Consider the following 19051-nt stretch of genomic DNA (forward strand, 5'->3'; position numbering starts at 1 on the left):
CCTCATGCAGGAGGATCGAATTCCACAAGAGACTGGCTCCTGCATTGCAGGATCCTCCTATCCTATCACCATGGCAGGTGCTCAAACGTCAGTGTCTTGCGGCAGGCACCGATAAAGCCCTTTAGTTTAGAGTGACTGCTGATGGCAAGCAGACAATGTCTCTGTGGGGGGCTCCAGTTCCATGGAGAAGTCTATAAGCAGTAAAGTACATGCTACAGCAAACTGCTCCAAGGTGAAGAAAATTGCTTCTCTCAAACCCTTGGTCCCCCAGGGGCATACACAAAGAAGGGGATGCTGTCATGCCCTCATCAGCACATTTTGTTCTACACCAGCACTCTCCGGAAGAGTTTGGGGAGTGGAGGCTGAGTAGGCACCCAGCGTAGCTCTGGAAGGGCTCTCAGCCTGAATTATTCAGAGCGGAGGAGGGGAATGAGCTTGGGCAGAAACCATTGTGTGGCATTCTCTGGTCTTGTGTGCAGGAGGTCAGGCTAGCTGTTGTCACGGTCCCTTCTGGCTTTCCAGTCTATTGAACAGAGCTCTGCAACTGCCTAATATGGAGCTCATACAGGTGATCAGGAATTTGGGAGAGGGAGCAGCTTTGCACCGCAGTGACCCAGGATACGAGACAAATAAAGGTCTGGGGTCCCCTCTGGCGGGCCCAGCAACGTGGCTTGTGTTGTATTGGACGTGGGGCACTCCCTTCCCGCTCTGCATAGATTCCTCCCCCCTTGAGACATCCTAGGGCCAGAGAGCAGGAGCCAGGCAGCAGGGTGGGCAGACAAACCTCCCCGCATTATCTGCACTGCCATTTAAACAAACCTCACTTGTTAGTCAGCTCGGCGCTAAAAGCCTGCCAAGGACACACACACGGTGGGATGTGCCTGGTGCTGAGCTGCCCTTGCCCACCCTTTCTCCACCTCTGGGTGCCTCTTCTGCCTCCCCCGGCACTTGCGTTCTAGATTCCCTGCATGAGAAATGCTCCCCTCCCTGGGAGGAGGGCAGGAGCTCACAGCTTGGCAGGGCTGTAATTTATGAAGCTCTGATTTGAATCCAACTGGGGACGCGGGAGCGAGGAGCTGAAGTACAGCGTGCGAGGGAATCAAGTGGAGTGGCTTTTAGGAAGGTGGTAATAGCACAATTAATTGAAAAGCCATTAGAGCTCTCCTTCTCCTCCCCCTCCCCTTCCTCGCTCACTCGCTTGCTGTCCTCCTCCACTTCCACCTCCTTTCCTTCTCCCTCTCTCTGCTCCTCCTTCTCCCTTGCTTGCTTCTGAAGAAGCAGCTGTGTCTTAAGATTGCTTGGTATTTTTGCATGGTTAAATCATCTTCCTTTCTCTTTTTAACCCTTCCGTGTCAACCACAAGGGGAAATTATTCCCATCTGCCTAAACTGACCCTTCCTCAGCAGGCTTTGCAAGACTCTCTGAGCCCCAGTTCAGTCCCTGATTCCCTCCTTTCTTGGTGTCCAACTCATTGAGGCTGCTTTTTAAGTGCTCTAGATTGGGGGCTCTCAAACTTTTTTGTGCTGGGCCCTCCTTTGAAAATATTTCAGGCTGTGATAACCCCTCCCCCCCCCCCGCCTCCCTGCTCTAGATGATAAAGCTGCTGAAACTGAAAGATTGGCACCGAGGGAAGGAGGCCAAAGCACAGCCCTGGCAGAAGGGAGACCCGGGTTCTCTTCCTGTGACCTGGAGCAAGTTGCAGAACCTCTTACCATTTGTACCATGAGGATATAGGGACAGAGAACGTCCTGCAAAGTGCTGCCAGCAGTGGGGGTTGAGAGTGCTCAGCATCATGTCAGAGCAGGGCCACACTGTTTAATTCATGGGGTAAAGAGCAGAACTGGATCAAAAGTGGAACCATCAAGCCAAGACCTCAAAGGTTCCCCCCCCCCCCGCAAAAAAAGTGTTTTTATTTTTCTTCCTGTTTGTTCTGTTAGTGGTCATAGAATATCAGGGTTGGAAGGGACCTCAGGAGGTCTAGTTCAACCCCTGCTCAAAGCAGGACCAATCCCCAATTTTTGCCTCAGATGGTCCCCTTAAGGATTGAACTCACAACCCTGGGTTTAGCAGGCCAATGCTCAAACCACTGAGCTATCCCTCCCCTGACTTGGTTTTTTTGTTTTTTTTTTTTTTGTGGATGAAGCATTGGAGGACTCTAGAACAGACGGATTTGTAACATCATAGAATACCAGGGTTGGAAGGGACCTCAGGAGATCATCTAGTCCAACCCCCTGTTCAAAGCAGGACCAATCCCCAATTTTTGCCTCAGATCCCTAAATGCCCCCCTCAAGGATTGAACTCACAACCCTGCATTTACCAATGCTTAAACCACTGAGCTCTCCCTCCCCCCTAATTTTATTACCACTTCAACAGTAGTCCCTAAGGGCAAGCTGTAGAAAGATGTACAGATCTGAGCAACTGAGCTGGGAAACGGTTTCTAGCCAGCCAGATTAAAAATCTGTATTTTAAAAAAAAATCTGTTTAACTCAAACATTTTAGAAACTCTTGGGAGAAATACGCTCTTGGTGAAAGGATCAGCACTCTGTCTTTTCAGCTAAGGGCTGAGAAAGCTCCCACTCCGGTTCTCAGCTCCTCCAAAGAGTCCTCTAGCACATCAGTGAAGATAACACTCTACTTCTGATATTCGTAAGATAAACCACACATCCCTTGAAACCTCCCCCCTGTTAAGCCTTCTTTATAAATCATTGTGGGGAGGCACAAACTTTTTTCCCTTGGTTGCTGACCTTTAAGGTAAAGAGCCCCCCATCAGAGAAATAACAGCCTTAAACTCCCAGCCACCCGAGAGGCAGGATTCAGAGTCAGCAGCATGATCCAAGGCTTGCTCTGATGCTATGGATAAACTGCCTATTCTAGCACTACCATTCAGTGCTATAAAGCAACTGCTGCCCCTCTGTCCTGTCCTTTCCCCTCAACAGCACATATGCATACTGGCTCCCACGCATGGCTGTCGAGATGCAGTCCCTATCTCTCGTGGGATTTAAACAAACACAAATTCCAAGGGCAAACACACCGCTCCCCACTGCAGTAGAATCTGGGCCAAATGGTCCCCTGGGAATAAAGCTCAGTGGCTTCTTTCTACCAGGGTGATTTTGGGAAGCTCTCCCAGGAGGAATTGTCAAGGAACTGAACCCATTTAGTTTGCATTTGACTCATTTATTCATTTTGAAAGGAGGTTTGGCCCTCCAAGTGCACCCACTTTGCTTGTCTTCTATCTACAAATGATGCTCAGCAGCCTAATAAAGCAGGCACCTAAAAAAATTAGGACTGGCTAAATGAGGCATCCTCTCTCTAAACCTTGGAACTATGCTGTTGCCAGGGCAACTCTGCAATACCTGTCTTTCTGGAGAATGAGATGCAGTTGCCATGGCAACATCATCCTGTCTTTCCAGGGACTGTCCTGCAACATGGAAACTGCAGTTTCCAGGGTAACCTTTTTTGCCCCAGTTAATTCTAACCAGGTTGTCTGGCTTAATTTGCTTTTAATAGTCATATTTTAGACTTTGGGGACCCTCTTAGCAAGTGGCGTGCTGTTTTCCACTGGGCTGCAGTTTCTAGAGCCGCAGAGTCAGGGCATTAGAGAGTTGCAAGTAGCAGCAGAGGAAGGTGTTTGGGAAGCAGTTGCCTGGGTAACAGAAACAGGGCGTTCCAGAGGTGGTTGCTATGGGGATTTGGATGCTGACGAAGGCTTGTGAGGCTGAGAAGACAAATTGCCCTCATCGTTATCTTCAGGCTTGTCAATCAAACACATTCCCTTATTTACCTCAGAGAGGAGAGAGCACTAGGAGCAAAAAGAGACTGAGGGAACGAGAGGAGAGGCGCTTGTCCAAAACTCCACGCAGGTGAGGGAGCATCACCATCCAGGATGGCAACCATCACCTGCACTCGGTTCAGCGAGGAATATCAGCTCTTTGAAGAACTGGGCAAGTAAGTTGGAGACAGCAGGGCAAGGAATGTGGTGGTGCCGCATCGGCAGGGAGAGAGGCTTTGGCAGCGGGGGTGGGGGGAAATTAACTGACATGGGAACAGCTGGGATTCTGGAGGAAAGAAAAGGCAACGGAGTGAACCATAAAAATCAAACTCACAAGGGAGCGGGGTCACGCAAACTGTCAAGCGTGAAAGGGGTCGCACCAGGGTAAGATCGCAGAGCCAAAGACCAGGGAAACAGCTCCTGACCTTCCCTGCTTTGTTCCCCTAGAATTAACGCAGTGGCACATAAAACCAGGTTCCCTTGCCCTCCGCTTTTGTAAGGAAAGGGGATCAGTCTGGGAAAGGCTAAGAGCGGCTCAAGCATCCAGGGCTGGGTGTGTGAATGGCTTGCATTGTGTGCGCTTTGGGGGCTGCTGCCTGTAGCTCTGAGCTGCCTCTGCAAAAGGGGGCAACTGCGAAATGACCCTCGCTTAAGAAAGCAAACCCCCAAAGTGATGCTGCTAATTCTGCCTGGAAACTTGTCCGGCTGCATCAAGGGAGATGAAGGATCAGATCTGGGCAGCTGTCTGAGTTCTTGTTCTAAGTTTTTTTTTTTTTTTTTTTTTTATTGGGAGATGCTCTGTGCTGGATTTCACAGGGCTTTGCTTGCCAGCAGGAAACAACTTGCCTGGTGATGACTGACTGTCTCCCAGGAGAACTGGGGTTTAGAAATTCATGGAAGAATCCAGGACAGCAGCCACCCCCTCATCCATCTTCTGTGCTGCCCTGATTAGCTCGGAGTAGTTAGACACCTCTTATGGGTAGCACTGCTCCTGATTCCTTGGACAAGAACCTGTGTGCCCAGGAGCCCAAGAGAGCGAGGTTGACAGTTGGGTTTCCTGAGACTGTCATGTATACGGTGGGCTGTGTCTGGTTTTGCATGTCTGGGTATTTCTTTGCGTGCGTATGTGTAGATGTCTGTCTTGCCTTGTGTGCGCACATGCATGCACACGTAGGTCTGTATTAGTGTGCATCTGTCTAAACGTGTGTGCATTGTAGGATTGATCCTGCAGGGTGCTGAGCATTCCAGTGAGCTACAGAATGTCTTCTGCTCCCATTGAAATCTGTGGGAATTCAGAGTGCTTAGCACCTGGCAGGATGGAGCCTTATGTGTCTATGCTGGAGTGTAACTGCCCGTTGGTGTGCATTTTGTGTGTGAGTGCCCTCGTGCATGCATCCATCTAAGTGTGTGTGTGTGTGTGTGTGTGTGTGTGTGTGTATAAGGGGGTGCATCTTTGAGTGAATTTTTTACGTTTGTTTACATCCATTTGAATTTTGTGCACACAATGATGGGCATCTTTGGATGTATACATGTACATAAGGTTTTGTTTGGCTGTTTGAGTCTGCGTGTGCATCTGTTATGAATGTGAAGTTGTGCCTATTTGTAGGAGTGCTTATTTGTTCCAGTACATATGTCATGGCCTGCATGCACATATGTATTTTGTATAGCATTAAGTGTGTGTGTGTGTGTGTGTGTGTGTGTGTGCGCGTGCACAGGTGTTGGGTTTGTCTATGACTATGTGCAGGCAGGTGGGGATACAAAACTGAGGGCGAGGATGGAGAAATCGAGAGAAAGCGGAGGTTGCTTTCTTCTGGACTGAAAGTGACTAGTATTTCCTGTGCAAAAGAGAGGGGAGGACAGAATGGCCCAGATTTGCTGCTCGCTGAAGCAGGTGCAACTCCAAGGAAGTCCATGTCCAGCTGGCTCCGGGATGTGCATGTGTACCTAGATGGCTTGTGAAGTGCACAACACACTGTATTTTTCACCAATGTTTGGTGACTGCGTCACTCCTGGGCCATTGTGATTCAGACTGAAGTGAAGCACTGAGTCGGTGACCAGTTCTGTGCGATAAATGGAGATAAAGCTGGTGGGTTGGCCCGAGAGGGGCAAGCTATTCTTTCCCCTCAGATGCCTGCTTTGAACCTGTTTCTTCCAGAGGCTTCTCATCTCTTCACTCATGCCGCTGCATGGTTGCTGCGCGGAGCGGGGCGGGAGGGACTGCAACTGTGTGAAGTGTTCTCAGGTGCTGCTGGCATGGCTGGAGGGGACAAGGAATAAAACTGGGTACATGGCACAGCCAGGATGGTTCTAAATGGCAGGGGGGTGCACAGAAAAGGTAGGGATGGGGTACAACATAGGAAGTGTGGGGATAATAGGGTAAGGCATAGGCAGGAAGGGATACAACTCTGCATGGGCACATGCCTTATGCACAAGCCCAAGAGTGTGTTTCCTCCACAGTCTCTCGAGTGAACAAGGCACATTTTCTAGTGTTACTCGGAGAATGTTGTGTTTTATTATTTAATGGTATTAACGTTTTGTGTATCACCCTCCATCCTGATGGATCCCAAAGCTCTTCACAGATTCATACAACACTGCTGCAAAGCAGCTGCCTCTGGGAAAGGGTAGGCAGCAGCCAAACACTGCACAGGCAGAAACCCAGCATAGCCGTGTGTTCAGGAGAGACTGTAACCTAGGACAATATGGGAAGCCCCTCCCTTCATGGAAAGGACTATTGGATCATTAATATCTTTTTAGGCTTGATCTTCAGATGTGAACGTCTGTTGGGATCCAAGCCTAAGTTAGCAGGTTTTGTGCTCTGCTGTAATGCTAGATCAGAGGCATTTTCAATTGATGCATTTTCCCAAATCCAAAAATAAACCAATAACATTCACATGTGGCAGATAGGACCTTGGCTTTTCACGGCGCCTCCAAGTCTCTTTGCATTGAATAGATGACACGTTGAGCCAGCCCTGCTAGGATCTGAACCCATGGTTCTAAGAAGGCCATGTTCCTGCCAGCGCCCCAGACTGTCCTTTCACTGAGTAGATGGGAAGGTTCCCCCTTGGTATTGCTCATGTTGAGAATTGAGCCAACTGAAGGGAGGTAGTTCATAGGCAGGCTGGACCCTATTCTTCACTCGCCCACAGTGTTCTTTGTTTGCATGTTTTGACTAGATCTAGTTTATTCCAGAAGGATTATAACTTGTGTGTGAGCTCGAAGGGGGTGGAGGTTGGAGTGCAGCTGCATCTCTGGGGTATACTCCTAAGTGCATTGTGGGCCTTGCTGTCTTGTCAGCCTAGTAAGTCACAACATGCAGACTAGGGCTATGGGGACTTTTCCATTGGAATGGTTTTCCAGTGGAAATTGCAGTTCCTGCAAAAATCAAATTTTTCTGTTGGGAAAATTACAGTTTTGCCGGTTACATTTGTCTGTTGGGAAAATCGAAATGAAGTCAGGTCAGTTCAACCCAAATCAGAATGTTTAGTTTTGTTGAACTGACCTGACATGTTTCATTTTGATTCAGTTCAACAGAACATTAAACTGCATTTCCCTGTCAGTGCATCGTCTTCTGGGACCTGTAATTCGTGCCCCCAGTCTCTCCTATGGCTGGGCTCACTGGATATTACATCTCCCATAATGCAGCATGAACCCCTCCTGGTTCCTGCTGCATGGTGCATCATGGGAGATGGAGTCTTGCCAGGGAACCTGGCCGATAGGGGAGAATTGGAGCATCCCACTCCAAAACTACCACTTCTACAATAGAGCAAACCAGTTTAATGTTGAACTGACCCATAATGCTTCATTTTGATTCAGTTCAACAAACCAAAATGAATAGTTCAATTTCAGGATCACCAAAGGGAAATGTTTCAACGTTTCTGAATCACAATTAAGTTTTGTCCCAATCTGAGATGAAAACAAATGTTGAAATATGGGACTTTCATGCGGGATGGAAATTCTGAATTTTGCTCAGCTTCAGTGCTGACTCTGGGAGAGCTGCATTCATCTCTTATCCTGGCTGGGAGCTCTGGAGATGTGAGTGCTGCCTCTAGAGGAAGGAGAAGGAATCTCTTCACATGGTCTTCCATCCCACGGTCATGACAGATTCTGGCTAGAGCTACATCCAGAGCAACGGTCCTTAATGTGTAGCTCCCTTCTTGTGGGGATGGGGGGCAGAATCCAGGAAGGACTCAAAGGCCCCCAAGGAGCTAAAAAGCTTGGATTTCCTGGGTCATATCTTCAGTTTCATGTCATTGCCCTGAAGCTGCTGGTACATGAATGATGCAGAGACAACAGTGCACTCTGAGAGCTAGGGGTTATGCTGCTGTCTGGGGCTTGGTCTCCCACTCCCCAAGTGCAGGGAGCTGGACCTGAGCCAGGCCTGAACTAGGTTGTGGGGCGGTGAGTCAGAGGATGGAGGTGGCATTCCTTTGGACTGACCAGTGAAGAGGACCGATAACAGAACACCGATGCCCTTCCCTAGCAGCCCAAGGGTAATGGTGTTGAAGGGAGCCCTCTTATGCAGGGGGCCAGATCATGGTAGGTGGTTAATTTGATGGCCAAGAACAGCAGTTGTCATCACTCCTCCTAAGGGAGTAGTAACCAAATCTAGAGTGTAAGAGGAACACCGTTGGAGTTGAGAAGGAATTCCCCTTCTCCATGGAAAATATTACACAGTTGCCTAAGTGCATTATGGAGGTTTCCCCATCTCTCTGAGAAGTATCAGGCATTGATCATCGAGATAACAGAGGTGAAGGACCCTGGCTCCTATTTGGATGTCTCATCTTAAACAGTGCACTGGTGTGTCTTTGCACTTTCATCTCTCCACTCAGCCTTGGCTGTAGAGTTCGTGTACTGAGCACGTCTCCTGCCAGCCAGGTGAGCCATTGTTTGTACAGGAGGGCGCCACCCAAGGGAAAGCTGAAGCATGGTTCGTGTGAGGCTCAGAGAGACTTTGGGGTCTGAGGGCTGGCATGACCAGGAGTAGAGAGGGGCAGGAGGTGGAAATTGGCTTGACAAAGACATCCTTGTCTCTGGGGCATTTTCTGGTGCTGCTGGATCAGTCCATTTGAACCATCCCAAGATCTCCCAGAGGGAGGAGGAAGCATTTCCAAAGTCTGTCTTCCTCCCAGCATGGCTGAGCTCCCAGCCTCCCTCCCAGGAGTGAAATACACAACCGGCTCCTTCTGGAAGAACTAAACTCCGGGGCGGCCTTGCCACCTTGACTGGAGAAACGAGAACCTTGCATTCTCCATCTGCGGGTCACCGTAGGGATCGCTAACTCTATCTTCCCCACGGAGGCTGGGGAACAAAACAAGTGGCTGAGGAACAAGGGGAGCACACAGTGGTGGGGTGGGATGGGGGAGGCGAGGGAGGGAACTGAAGTGAGACAAATAGAAAGATTGTCTCCTTCTGGCTCCGGGCTCCTCTCAACTCTTTGAGTCCGCCCCCACGGCAGGTGACGGGAGGGGCTGGAAGAAATGATCATGCAGCACTGTATAATCATTCCCTTCACTCCCAGAGCAGCAGGAGAAGATGACTTTATTTAAAAAAAAAAAAAGCACAAACCCCCCCCCACCACCCACCCTCTTCTTTCTAGAAAGGAGAGAAATCCTTTAACGGACTGGGAGGAGGAGGAGGTGCAGACTTTGCAGGCTGGTGCCGGCAGGGAAGGTGTGAAACACAGATACGCAGAGTGTCCTTGTGTCAGAGTGACTGCTCATGAAGCCAGGTCCTGCAAGCTGCCAGGGCGGAGGAGGCCACGAGTTGCCTGCCGTCTGCTGCCGTAGGTCTAATGGCAATTGGTGCCCAGGGCTGGCCTGAGTGGTGCAGAGCTTGTGTGGGCCGTCAGTGGCCTCCTGCTTTGCTTATGCTTAAAGCTGACCCTACACGTTGTCTGCGAGGCTGGGGTTCAGATACAGGGCAGAACAGAGGGGGTGTGTGTTGGTCACCTCTCAGTGGAGGGGTTCCTACAGAAAGACCCAACTCCGGCTGAAGCAAGGGGAAACGGAAGTGCATTTGTGTCCGTGACCCCCTCACGTGATGGGTTCCAGCTGCCGCCTCAAATCCCGGGGCCAAGGACATGCCACCCATCAAATATAGACAGGCTGCAAGGGGGAGATGGTGACACTTTCCCCACCTCCACCAGAGGGGCTGAACCCATCAACGTGCATGAGTTGCTACACAAGGGAGAGCTGGCCAGCTGCTGCTTGAACTGAGAGGAGAGAAGATGGTAGGTTACCAGCTACCTGGAGAGAGAGATTCTGGATTAAGAACCATTTTTGTTGAAGCAGAATCCTTTGTGCCAATTTCAGCCTGAATCTCATACCTCCATGAAGATGAATTCATGAAACTGGAGCAGTTCTTGCCTCCTGACGCTTACTTGGAACAGTTTCTCCACCCTCCCTTAAACAGGGCCCAGATCCAAACCTCACCCTGTGTTTATTTATCAGAACCAAAACCTGCCCTAACAGATTTGGCAAAGATAACTGCACTGTCCTCCCCTTCTACCGTCACCTTGCTTACTCCCATGTCTATTCAAGACCTGTAAGGTTGGTGCCAGCCCCACCAAACGTATCAAGATGGGGGCATCACAGATCAAGGGGGGCGCATGGTGACCTGGGGGCGAGAGTGGTCTGAGGCGTTGAGCTGCCTGCTGAGAGATGTCAAGTGAATCCGGCTGACTCACTGCTGCAGGTGACTTGTTAACTCCACCCTTGATATAAAGGAGTTGGAAGCGGTTTGTTGGGAATGGAGGGGCTGGGCTGAACAGTCCTTAGGGAGGAGCCCTAGCAGCAGTAGCTGCCCAGCTGTGGGAGGAAGCTTGGGCTGGGACTCATTTTGAGTTGCTTTGTTAACAAAAAGAAAAGGAGGACTTGTGACACCGTTAGAGACTAACCCATTTATTTGAGCATAAGCTTTCGTGAGCTACAGCTCACTTCATCGGATGCATTCAGCTGTAGCACACGAAAGCTTATGCTCAAATAAATGGGTTAGTCTCTAAGGTGCCACAAGTACTCCTTTTCTTTTTTGCGGATACAGACTAACACGGCTGCTACTCTGAAATTTGTTAACAAAACCTAATATCAGGAAGGGAGGGAGCAGTGACCCTTGTCAGCAGATGTGGACTGTGCTTTGGAGCAAGGTGAGGGAATTAGCTGCTCACAGGGGGAGATTTCCCTCCCTATGCTGCAATCTGTCCCCCTTCCTGGCTAGCCGTGGCTCTAGGAAGGGGTTTTTTGCTAGGAGCATGAGTGCAGGGCTGTGTTCCTAGTACTGTTGAGCTGCTCACCTACCCTTCACCCCCCAAATCCTCCCCACCCCCTAGCTGCTTGAGTCTGTGTGAGGGAAGCAGCAGGGGCAAGGCATCCCCCATGTGTGGGCAGCTGTGGCGAGGGGAGCAGCTGGGAGCGATGTGTGCTGCGAGTGGGGAATGGATGGGTGTGATCCCTGTTTGTGGTGGGCTGTGGGGGGGACTGAGAGTGAATGTTCCCCAGTTGTGGGAGCTGGGCAGAGAAGGGCATTCTGTATTTGTGGGGAGCAGGGAGTGCTGGCCTCTGGCTGTGGGAGCTGGAGTGTGTCCAGGCAGTACAGCACACTATAAATTGGCAGGGGGACACCCCAGGTCTGTGGGAGCTGGGGAAGGCAGTTCAGATGGAATCACATTGTGAGAGGGGCTGCCCTGAGGGGTCAGGCCAAGGGACCTGAGCATTTCTTCCCTGGGAGCTATTTGCTGCAACCAGCCTGTCTCTCAAGCAGCCAATAAGTGGCAGGAGAGAGGCTCTCCCAGCTCAGCACCACATTCTGGAGTTGTGCCCCTGTCCTGCGGCAACAGGTGGTTGTTCTGCTTCAGGACTCGGCCTGATGCCTAAACTCTGCTGAGTTTGCTGCCCAGCGAGGAGGCAGCATTGGCCCTGGCTTGGTTAACTATCCTGTGTTTAAAGGTTGTGTGTGATCAGCAGGAGTCCAGAAGGCAGTGGGCTGTGAGCAGGGCTGGGCTCGTAAATACAAGGAGGGGAAGCACTGAAAAGTAAATACATGCTTCCTTTCTAGCTGCGCATATGTTTCAATGCATGTACGGATCCATGCACCCACTCACCCACCCACACACAGACTGAAATATTGCCACTCTCAATCCCCCTGCAGCACGCAGACGGTGAATGCTCCCTGCAGCATGCACACAGAGGTCCTCTGTATATTTCCTCCAGCACAAGAACATTGCAAACCTCCCCTGCAGCCTTTGCACAAAGGACCCTCTGAATACCTGACAACACATCCTGTCCTTAAGAACGCTCCATGCAACATGTGCACACACAGGCCCTCTGAATGCATCACAATGCGCAGTCCTGTAACTAGCAAATCTCCCCATCGTTAATGAGCATCAGCACCCTGTGCAGCTGAGCTGCTGCTGACCATGGTTCTTGGGTTCAATTTAAAGCTCCAGTGCCAGCAATTGGCAACCTTCCTGCTGTAGCCAAGACCTGTGAAAATATCATGCAACATGCATTCCGATTCCCTCTGAGCAACTGCATGCTGACCGCATGACTGCCTTGTGCAGCATGCATGCAGAGCCAACCTGGATATTGCCCATTATACGTCCTTTCGACTCTCACACATGTGCAAACACATGCACACACCTTGTAAAGCACCCATCCAACTGAAACACACACGCACACCTGCTCCCTGTGCCATACACACAGGCACTGTTAGTCTAGACAAATGTTGACCTACACATAGCCACACCATTATGCAAGGCTGTCCCACACAGCTCTATCCACAGCTGTGGCACTCGCTGCTTTTTGAACAGTCTCCGCAAAGCTCTGTTAATGCACCTCGGTGCTGACCTGCAACAGTCCCAGCTGATACTCCAGTCCCAGGCTCCTCACCCAGATCTCCTAGTGCATCTAAAATGTGACCTGCACCACCCCCTCCTCGTCCCATCTATTCCAAGGTTCTGAATTGACCATATCAACCCAAGAAAGGGATCTTGGCATCACTGCAGACAGCTCAGTGGGGACAATTTCTCGGTATGCAGCTATGGTCAAAAAGCAAACAAGACATTAGGCTGCGTAAGGGATGGGATGGAGAGTAATATGAAGAATATTATAATACCCTTATAGAAAACAATGGTATGGCCTCTTTTGGGATGCAGTCCTGGTCACACCATCTCAAAAAGGATATTGCATAACTAAGGGATTTCAGAGAAGGGAGACGAGAATGATCAAGGCAGAGAAAACTCTCCGAGAAAGAGAGATTGAAAAGATTGGGATTGTTTACCTTACAAAGGAGATGAAGAAAAGGGGATGTGATAAAAGTATATCTAATAATGAATGGTCCAGTGATGGTAGATCAGAAACTTCTGTTCTCCCTGACTCCTAACACAAGAATAAGGGGCCATTCAATGAAATTAAAAGATGAGGAATTAAAAACTAATCAAAGGTAATATTTTTCACAAAATGTATAAGTAGACTGTGGAACTCATTGCCAAGGTTCTTAAGTTGTCTCCTGAGACATCTCTACCTCAGGTCTGATCCACTATAGCAATTCCTCCCTTCCTATCCTCAGTCCCAGATTTTCCTAAGCAGAGAGACACTCTGTAACGTGGCAGTTTTGTGACATTGATAAAGATTCACTAAGGACTCAGCTGAGCCCTGCAGACTCATTTCACTTATTAAGCCAATTGAAACTCTCTGTTCTTGTGATGAAAGGCCAGTACTTGTTCCTCCTGCTGCCCTCTCTGGCCTCTTCTTAATTCATCACATGGTATTTCTGTGATCTATTACGAAGACAAGGAAGAGCTGAACAATCAAGTGTGTTAAAACTTGTGTTGGCAGAATGTTCCTGCCCCAGAGAACCAGACGGATACATTTCCAGCTTCCTGCATTGTGGTCGTCTGAGGTTTCCTGACACTTCCTCTTTCTGGATTGTTTATTTGAATTGAAATGAATTAATTCCTTTATTTATTTAGACAGTGGAAAGTTACAGAATTTATAGCAATCCAGTCCACGATGTATTGGCAGCTTCCGGCTGAGCTGTTCAGGAACCATGGGGAATCTCTGGCTGCTCCCAGGGTATAGAAGAGGGCCAGGTATCAGTGTGAGAACTCTGTCTCCCATAGATTTCAGAGCATGGGCTTTCTGTCCATACCTAGATATCAGGCATGATCTCAATCCCCTTAGCAAGAACTGAAAGCAGTGGGAGTTGGGGGCACTCTCACTAGCGCCAACCCTAATTAGTTGGGCCAAAAATCATTGGACTTGAACAAGCAGGAGATTGAAAAAACCTCAAGCAATCTTGGGCATTTGCCTTCTGGGTGTATGAGCCTTTACGTCGCACTCAGGTCACATTTTCAGGCTATTCTCCACACCCACAAGGGCTAGACACTTCCTTATTGTTTGCAAAGGAAAGCTGAGATTTCCAGGAATGAGCCCAAATCCAGAATCGGGGCTTTCAGAAACCCCCCAAATATAAGATTCCCAATAAAATCATGAGCGTCAGCAGCAGTGGATGGCACCCTTATTTGCATGGCACTATTCCATGGGGTTGGGTGTTGGGCAAACACTAGGAAGAGACAACCCCCGCCCCAAAGCATTCACAGTCTAAATTAAGGTAAGACATGTTCCGCAGGTGTAACTACCAAAGAGCAGCAGAGAAGAAGGGAGGATTTGGTGACAGTGACAGATAGACAGTTTTGTAGACTAGCTCTGTGTGCAAGCTAGGGAGGTTTTCCCAGGCATGGGAGCACTGATTTCCTTCCATCCAGGTACCAGAGCGGAGGGTTCTGATGTGAAGATAGGCGCAGCGAACGGTGCCCAAATCCCCCATGTCCAGGAAGGCAGGTGCAACGAACGGTGCCTAAATCTCCCACTTCCAGGAAGGCAGGCATGATGAAGACAAATGCACACAGGGAGCCTCAAGAGCCCAGAATGGATGGGCGGCCCCTCAGTGGAGAAACAGGAATGAAATGAAGCATTTACTCCTCTCTCTCTCCCCTGCCCCCCACATTCCAGTTAAACCCCTTGTCCTCCAGGCTCCAGGGATAAGAATAGTTCAGATCTTACAGAGGCCAAGAATAAATCTCAGGCTCCCACAAGAGAGAGAGGCAGGGAAAGTTCCCGTTTGGCTTTCTCGTCTTTCAAACCCCTCCAGAAGAGTCTCCTGTGGCTAGCCCTGCTGGCTGCAGCCACGTGACCCTGAGCAGTACTTTCCAGCAATGGCTCCGGGCGCATAGGTTGGCTTCTCCATTGGGATTTCAATAAGTTCTTTACTGCAGCTTCTCATACCCTGTTGCTTCCCCATTTCACTAAAGATTCATATTCAAACCGAAATTGCCTACCTCCTCCTTCCCCCACCGGGAAAATCAATTGGTCATCATTGCTCAGCAGAGAGCCTGTTTCCTGATTTTATTCCTTTCCCGTTTATGCGGGGAGATGGAGGGAAGCAAGGGGGGGCGGAGGGGGAATTGCTTTTGATTGTTTGACTGATTTGAATGGATCTGGCAGAAAGATCACTGAACGCAGAGTCCTAGCTCCTATTTAGCAGGCCTGGTGTGGGTGGGGTTGTGCCTTGCCTTGCTGCTTGGAAAGACGGGCTCAAATCCAGACTGTGTTCCTAAAGTGCAATGACTTTGTTGATCTAGCTGGGTCAGTGTTCAAAAACCACACCACAGAATCTGGTGCAGAGACTCGGGACTGAGCTGTTAGGGAGGATGCTGGTTGTTGCATCCCACATGGAGGGGAGGCTGCTCAGGTGATGGTTCAGGGAGATGCTGTTTCAGTTTTCTGATGGACTTCGGTTTCCAATATTGCTTTGCTCGTTGCTTCAAGGGACAGTGGGGTCAGTGCCTTGGAAAAGCTCTTTGAGTGCTAAGCTCTGTGGTTCCTTTGGGTGGAGGCAGGAAGGGGAGAATGCCATGTGGATCTGTCCCCTTCTCGGCAAAGGAGAGGGAACTCTGCTCACCTATCACCTCCTTGGGCATAGAGCATTGTCCAAGTTTTAGTGAACTGTGGCAGCCAGGGTAAGAGGGTCATTTGTCAAACTCTTCAGCCCATCTCCACGCTGGTGGCTTCCATTCTCTATGTTCCAAATATATGTGGGTCACCCTGTTTACAGATGGGCTTTTCATTGGAGGAGGCGGGGCTCAGTGATGCTGGGAACTAGTGGATTAACCTTTAGTAACCCATTGGTGAGTGTTTGTGGCAGGTGCCCTCTGTGCCGACACACAGAGTGTACGAGTTGTTGCAGCTCCCAGCTAAGATCTGGGTTCAGAATCCGCTTGGACCACAAGTGCAATGAAATTGGCAGGTTTCATTCTGTTGCCAAGTGGACATAGATACACATCATAAAAGTACCACGCAGTCTGGCACTGCTCAACATGCTACACAGCCTCCGCTCTGGAGAGACCAAGAGCGGGAACGGTAGAGGATGCTGCAGGTCAGACCAAGTGTGATGGACGGCATCTAAGGTTGAAATACCTGATATATGCTCAGTCACCCACTCGTATGATCCCCCATAATACATGTGCACGATCCTGAGATGCATGAGCTCACTAGTCACCTGCATGCTCCCAAGAAACACACACGTTCATTCACTCACTTGTGATCTGAAGATCTATGACCCACAATTCACCCCAGACATGCATTCACCAATTTACCCACATGTGCCCAAGTGAGACACACACACACCAACCTGCCCATGTGTTCCCAAGATGCCATATGTAGATTCCTCCACCTGGACCTGAAATGCACATGTGATTCCAAGACATATTTACTCATGAAGTGATCCCAAGACACATTTACTCATGAAGTGATCCCAAGACACATTTACTCATTCATCCATCCTCTTAAAAAGACCCTGTGAGCTGCTGCTTGTAATAGATGCTTCTCCGTGAGTGGATTCTGAGTGTTTGCTAGTGGAAGGGGCTTCTTGTGCCATAAATTCCCTGTTGCTGATCTAGGTTTTTGATATCATGTTTGCATCTGCCTCTGAGTATTATTTCAGTAATTTTACAATAGAAAGCACAATCAAAAGACTAAAAAGCAGCCACAATTTGTGAATAAAAGCCACTTTCATTTCTGTTACCCCTTCCTAAGTCAATATTTTTGACAAAGCTTGCAACCTGTAGTGCAAGATGTTTAATAAGACAGAAAGTGGTTTCCACCAATCAAAGACTGGCCTGTTTGGGAGAGAAGAAAATGTGAAAAAAGTCAAGTAAATGTACTTGATTTTGAGCTTTTCAGCAAACCAGGTAAAAGAGGGGAGATAAATTTGGTCTTTTTGCTAATACTGAATTGCTTGTCTCAGAGCCTGTGATACATTAAGGGGATGGGGGGGAGTAGCTCCCTTTGATGGACACCCAGCCAGCCAGTTAGCTGTAAAATCCGTCTTGGTGTCTGTTCTCTGCTTGCTTTACCTGTAAAGGGTTAACAAGCCCACAGTAAAAGAAAAGGAGTGGGCACCCAACCAAAAGAGCCAATGGGAAGGCTAGAACTTTTAAAATTGGGAAAGAAACTTTCCCTTTGTCTGTTGTTCTCTGGGCTGCAGGGATGGAGCAGCAATGCTATGTAAGGCTTGAACCAGGTATGAAAATTCATCTTCCATACCTAGAAGGAATTATTTGGATAGGGAATATTTTTTTAGACACAATCAGGTTGATTTTTTATTTTGGCTTGTGGATCACCTCTGTGCTAACCCCAGATGCTTTTGTTTTCTTATAACCTTTTAAGCTGAACCCCCTAGAAAGCTATTTTGAGTGCTTGATTTTTGGAATTGCTCTTTTAAAATCTAGCAAAAGCCTAAGTTCCAGATGTATTTTCTTTCTTTTTGTTTTTAATAAAATTTACCTTTTTTAAGAACAGCATTGGATTTTTGGTGTCCTAAGGGGTTTGTGCATATGCTGTTTGATTAGCTGGTAGCACAGCTAATTTCCTTTGTTTTCCTTCTCAGCTCTTCCCCGGAAGTGGGTGAAAGGGCTTGAGGGTACCTCACAGGGAGGAATTCACAAGTGTTCCTGCCTGGGTCCAAGGTTGTTTTTTTTTTTCATTTGGGTGGTGGCAGCATTTACCAAGCCAAGATCAGAGAAAAGCTGTAACCTTGGAAGTGTAATAGAAGCCTGGAGTGGCAAGTACTAACTTTTAGAATTCCTGCGGGCCCCCACCTTCTGCACTCAGAGTGACAGAGTGGATTCAGCCTTGACAGAGCCCTTGTCCCTGCCGTCCCAGAATCATCTCTCAGGATGGGAATGTTTTCCCAACAGTCTTGCCCATGCCATCTAGCTCAGTTTGGACAGGATAATCCCTATCTTTCCAATCATGCTAATTACCATTATTGAGTCTGTCCCTCCAGAATGCTCCTCCTTGTCCAGAGTTCATACATGTATTTCTGTCTTCAAGTCTCCAATGCTGGCAGGTGCTGTGTGGCGCTCCTGCTTTTCCTTTTGAGTCCAACCCCTTTCACTTTCTTTCTGGGCTCTTGTCTCCCCCAGAGGTGCCTTCTCAATCGTCCGGAGATGCGTGAAGGTGCTTGCGGGACAGGAGTACGCAGCCAAGATCATAAACACCAAGAAGCTCACTGCCAGAGGTAAGTGCACTGAAGTCTTGTGGCAGGCGCCTTTCCACTGATTCTGCTGCCCTTGCCCACCTCACACCTCCTCTGCTTGGACCAAGGTGAGCCTTAACCTTTAATACTTCCTGCTGATTCTGCTCTTTGGGTGGGAACTGCAGGAAGGAAGGAAGAAAGATGGGCATGTTTTCCTGAACAGTTGAATCCCCTTTATCAGCATGGAACTGGGGCCATGATGCGAGGGGGGGACCCAGTCTGTATTTGGATAATGGGGAATTGCAGAGAAGACAGGCAGAGCACAGAAAAGCCAGTTAGCCAAGCTAAGCTTTTACTTGCATGAAAAACATACCCTGAGATAGCCCCCCTGGCCTACTAACACTCCAGCTCTGTGGGCTTTGGCCTGCAAGGGGTGAGCGCCCACAGCTCCCATTGACTTCAATGGGAATGGGGAGCATTCAGTGCCAGTCAGGATTGGGCTTTCTATGTGGAGCTAATTCTGGAGCCTCATGTTGAGTGGTGGTGATGGCTTTTGTCCCACGTGGGAATTCTCCCCACCTCTGCAATCGTCTTCTCACTTCAGTTTCTCTGAAGTGCGATTCCCAGCCTGTGGAGCTGTTTCCTTCCCGGTGGCGAAGCAGCCGTCGGGCCTTGAGCAGTGATGCTTCCTGTTTGCTGCAGCTTAGGCCAGGAGTCTGTTGGTGTTTCTAGAGGGTTTTTTTAGCCAGC

At 49.1% G+C, this 19051-nt stretch overlaps 1 protein-coding gene across 3 annotated transcripts in view; it reads left to right on the forward strand.

Moving 5' to 3' along the window:
* The first annotated feature begins 3656 nt into the window (after positions 1 to 3656).
* CAMK2A (calcium/calmodulin dependent protein kinase II alpha) overlaps positions 3657 to 19051 on the forward strand; it is an 80374-nt gene continuing 64979 nt past the window's right edge. For 2 of the 3 annotated variants that reach the window (XM_038412950.2, XM_038412953.2), the window contains exons 1-2: positions 3718 to 3945; positions 18249 to 18343. In XM_038412950.2, the coding sequence (XP_038268878.1) occupies positions 3884 to 3945; positions 18249 to 18343 (157 nt within the window). In that variant the 5' untranslated portion in view covers positions 3718 to 3883. Of the gene's footprint in view, positions 3946 to 18248; positions 18344 to 19051 lie in introns of all 3 variants that reach the window. The other variant, XM_038412951.2, reaches the window with a different exon arrangement.

This window comes from Dermochelys coriacea, chromosome 8 (assembly GCF_009764565.3).
Source record: "Dermochelys coriacea isolate rDerCor1 chromosome 8, rDerCor1.pri.v4, whole genome shotgun sequence".
Taxonomy (NCBI): Eukaryota; Metazoa; Chordata; order Testudines; family Dermochelyidae; genus Dermochelys; species Dermochelys coriacea.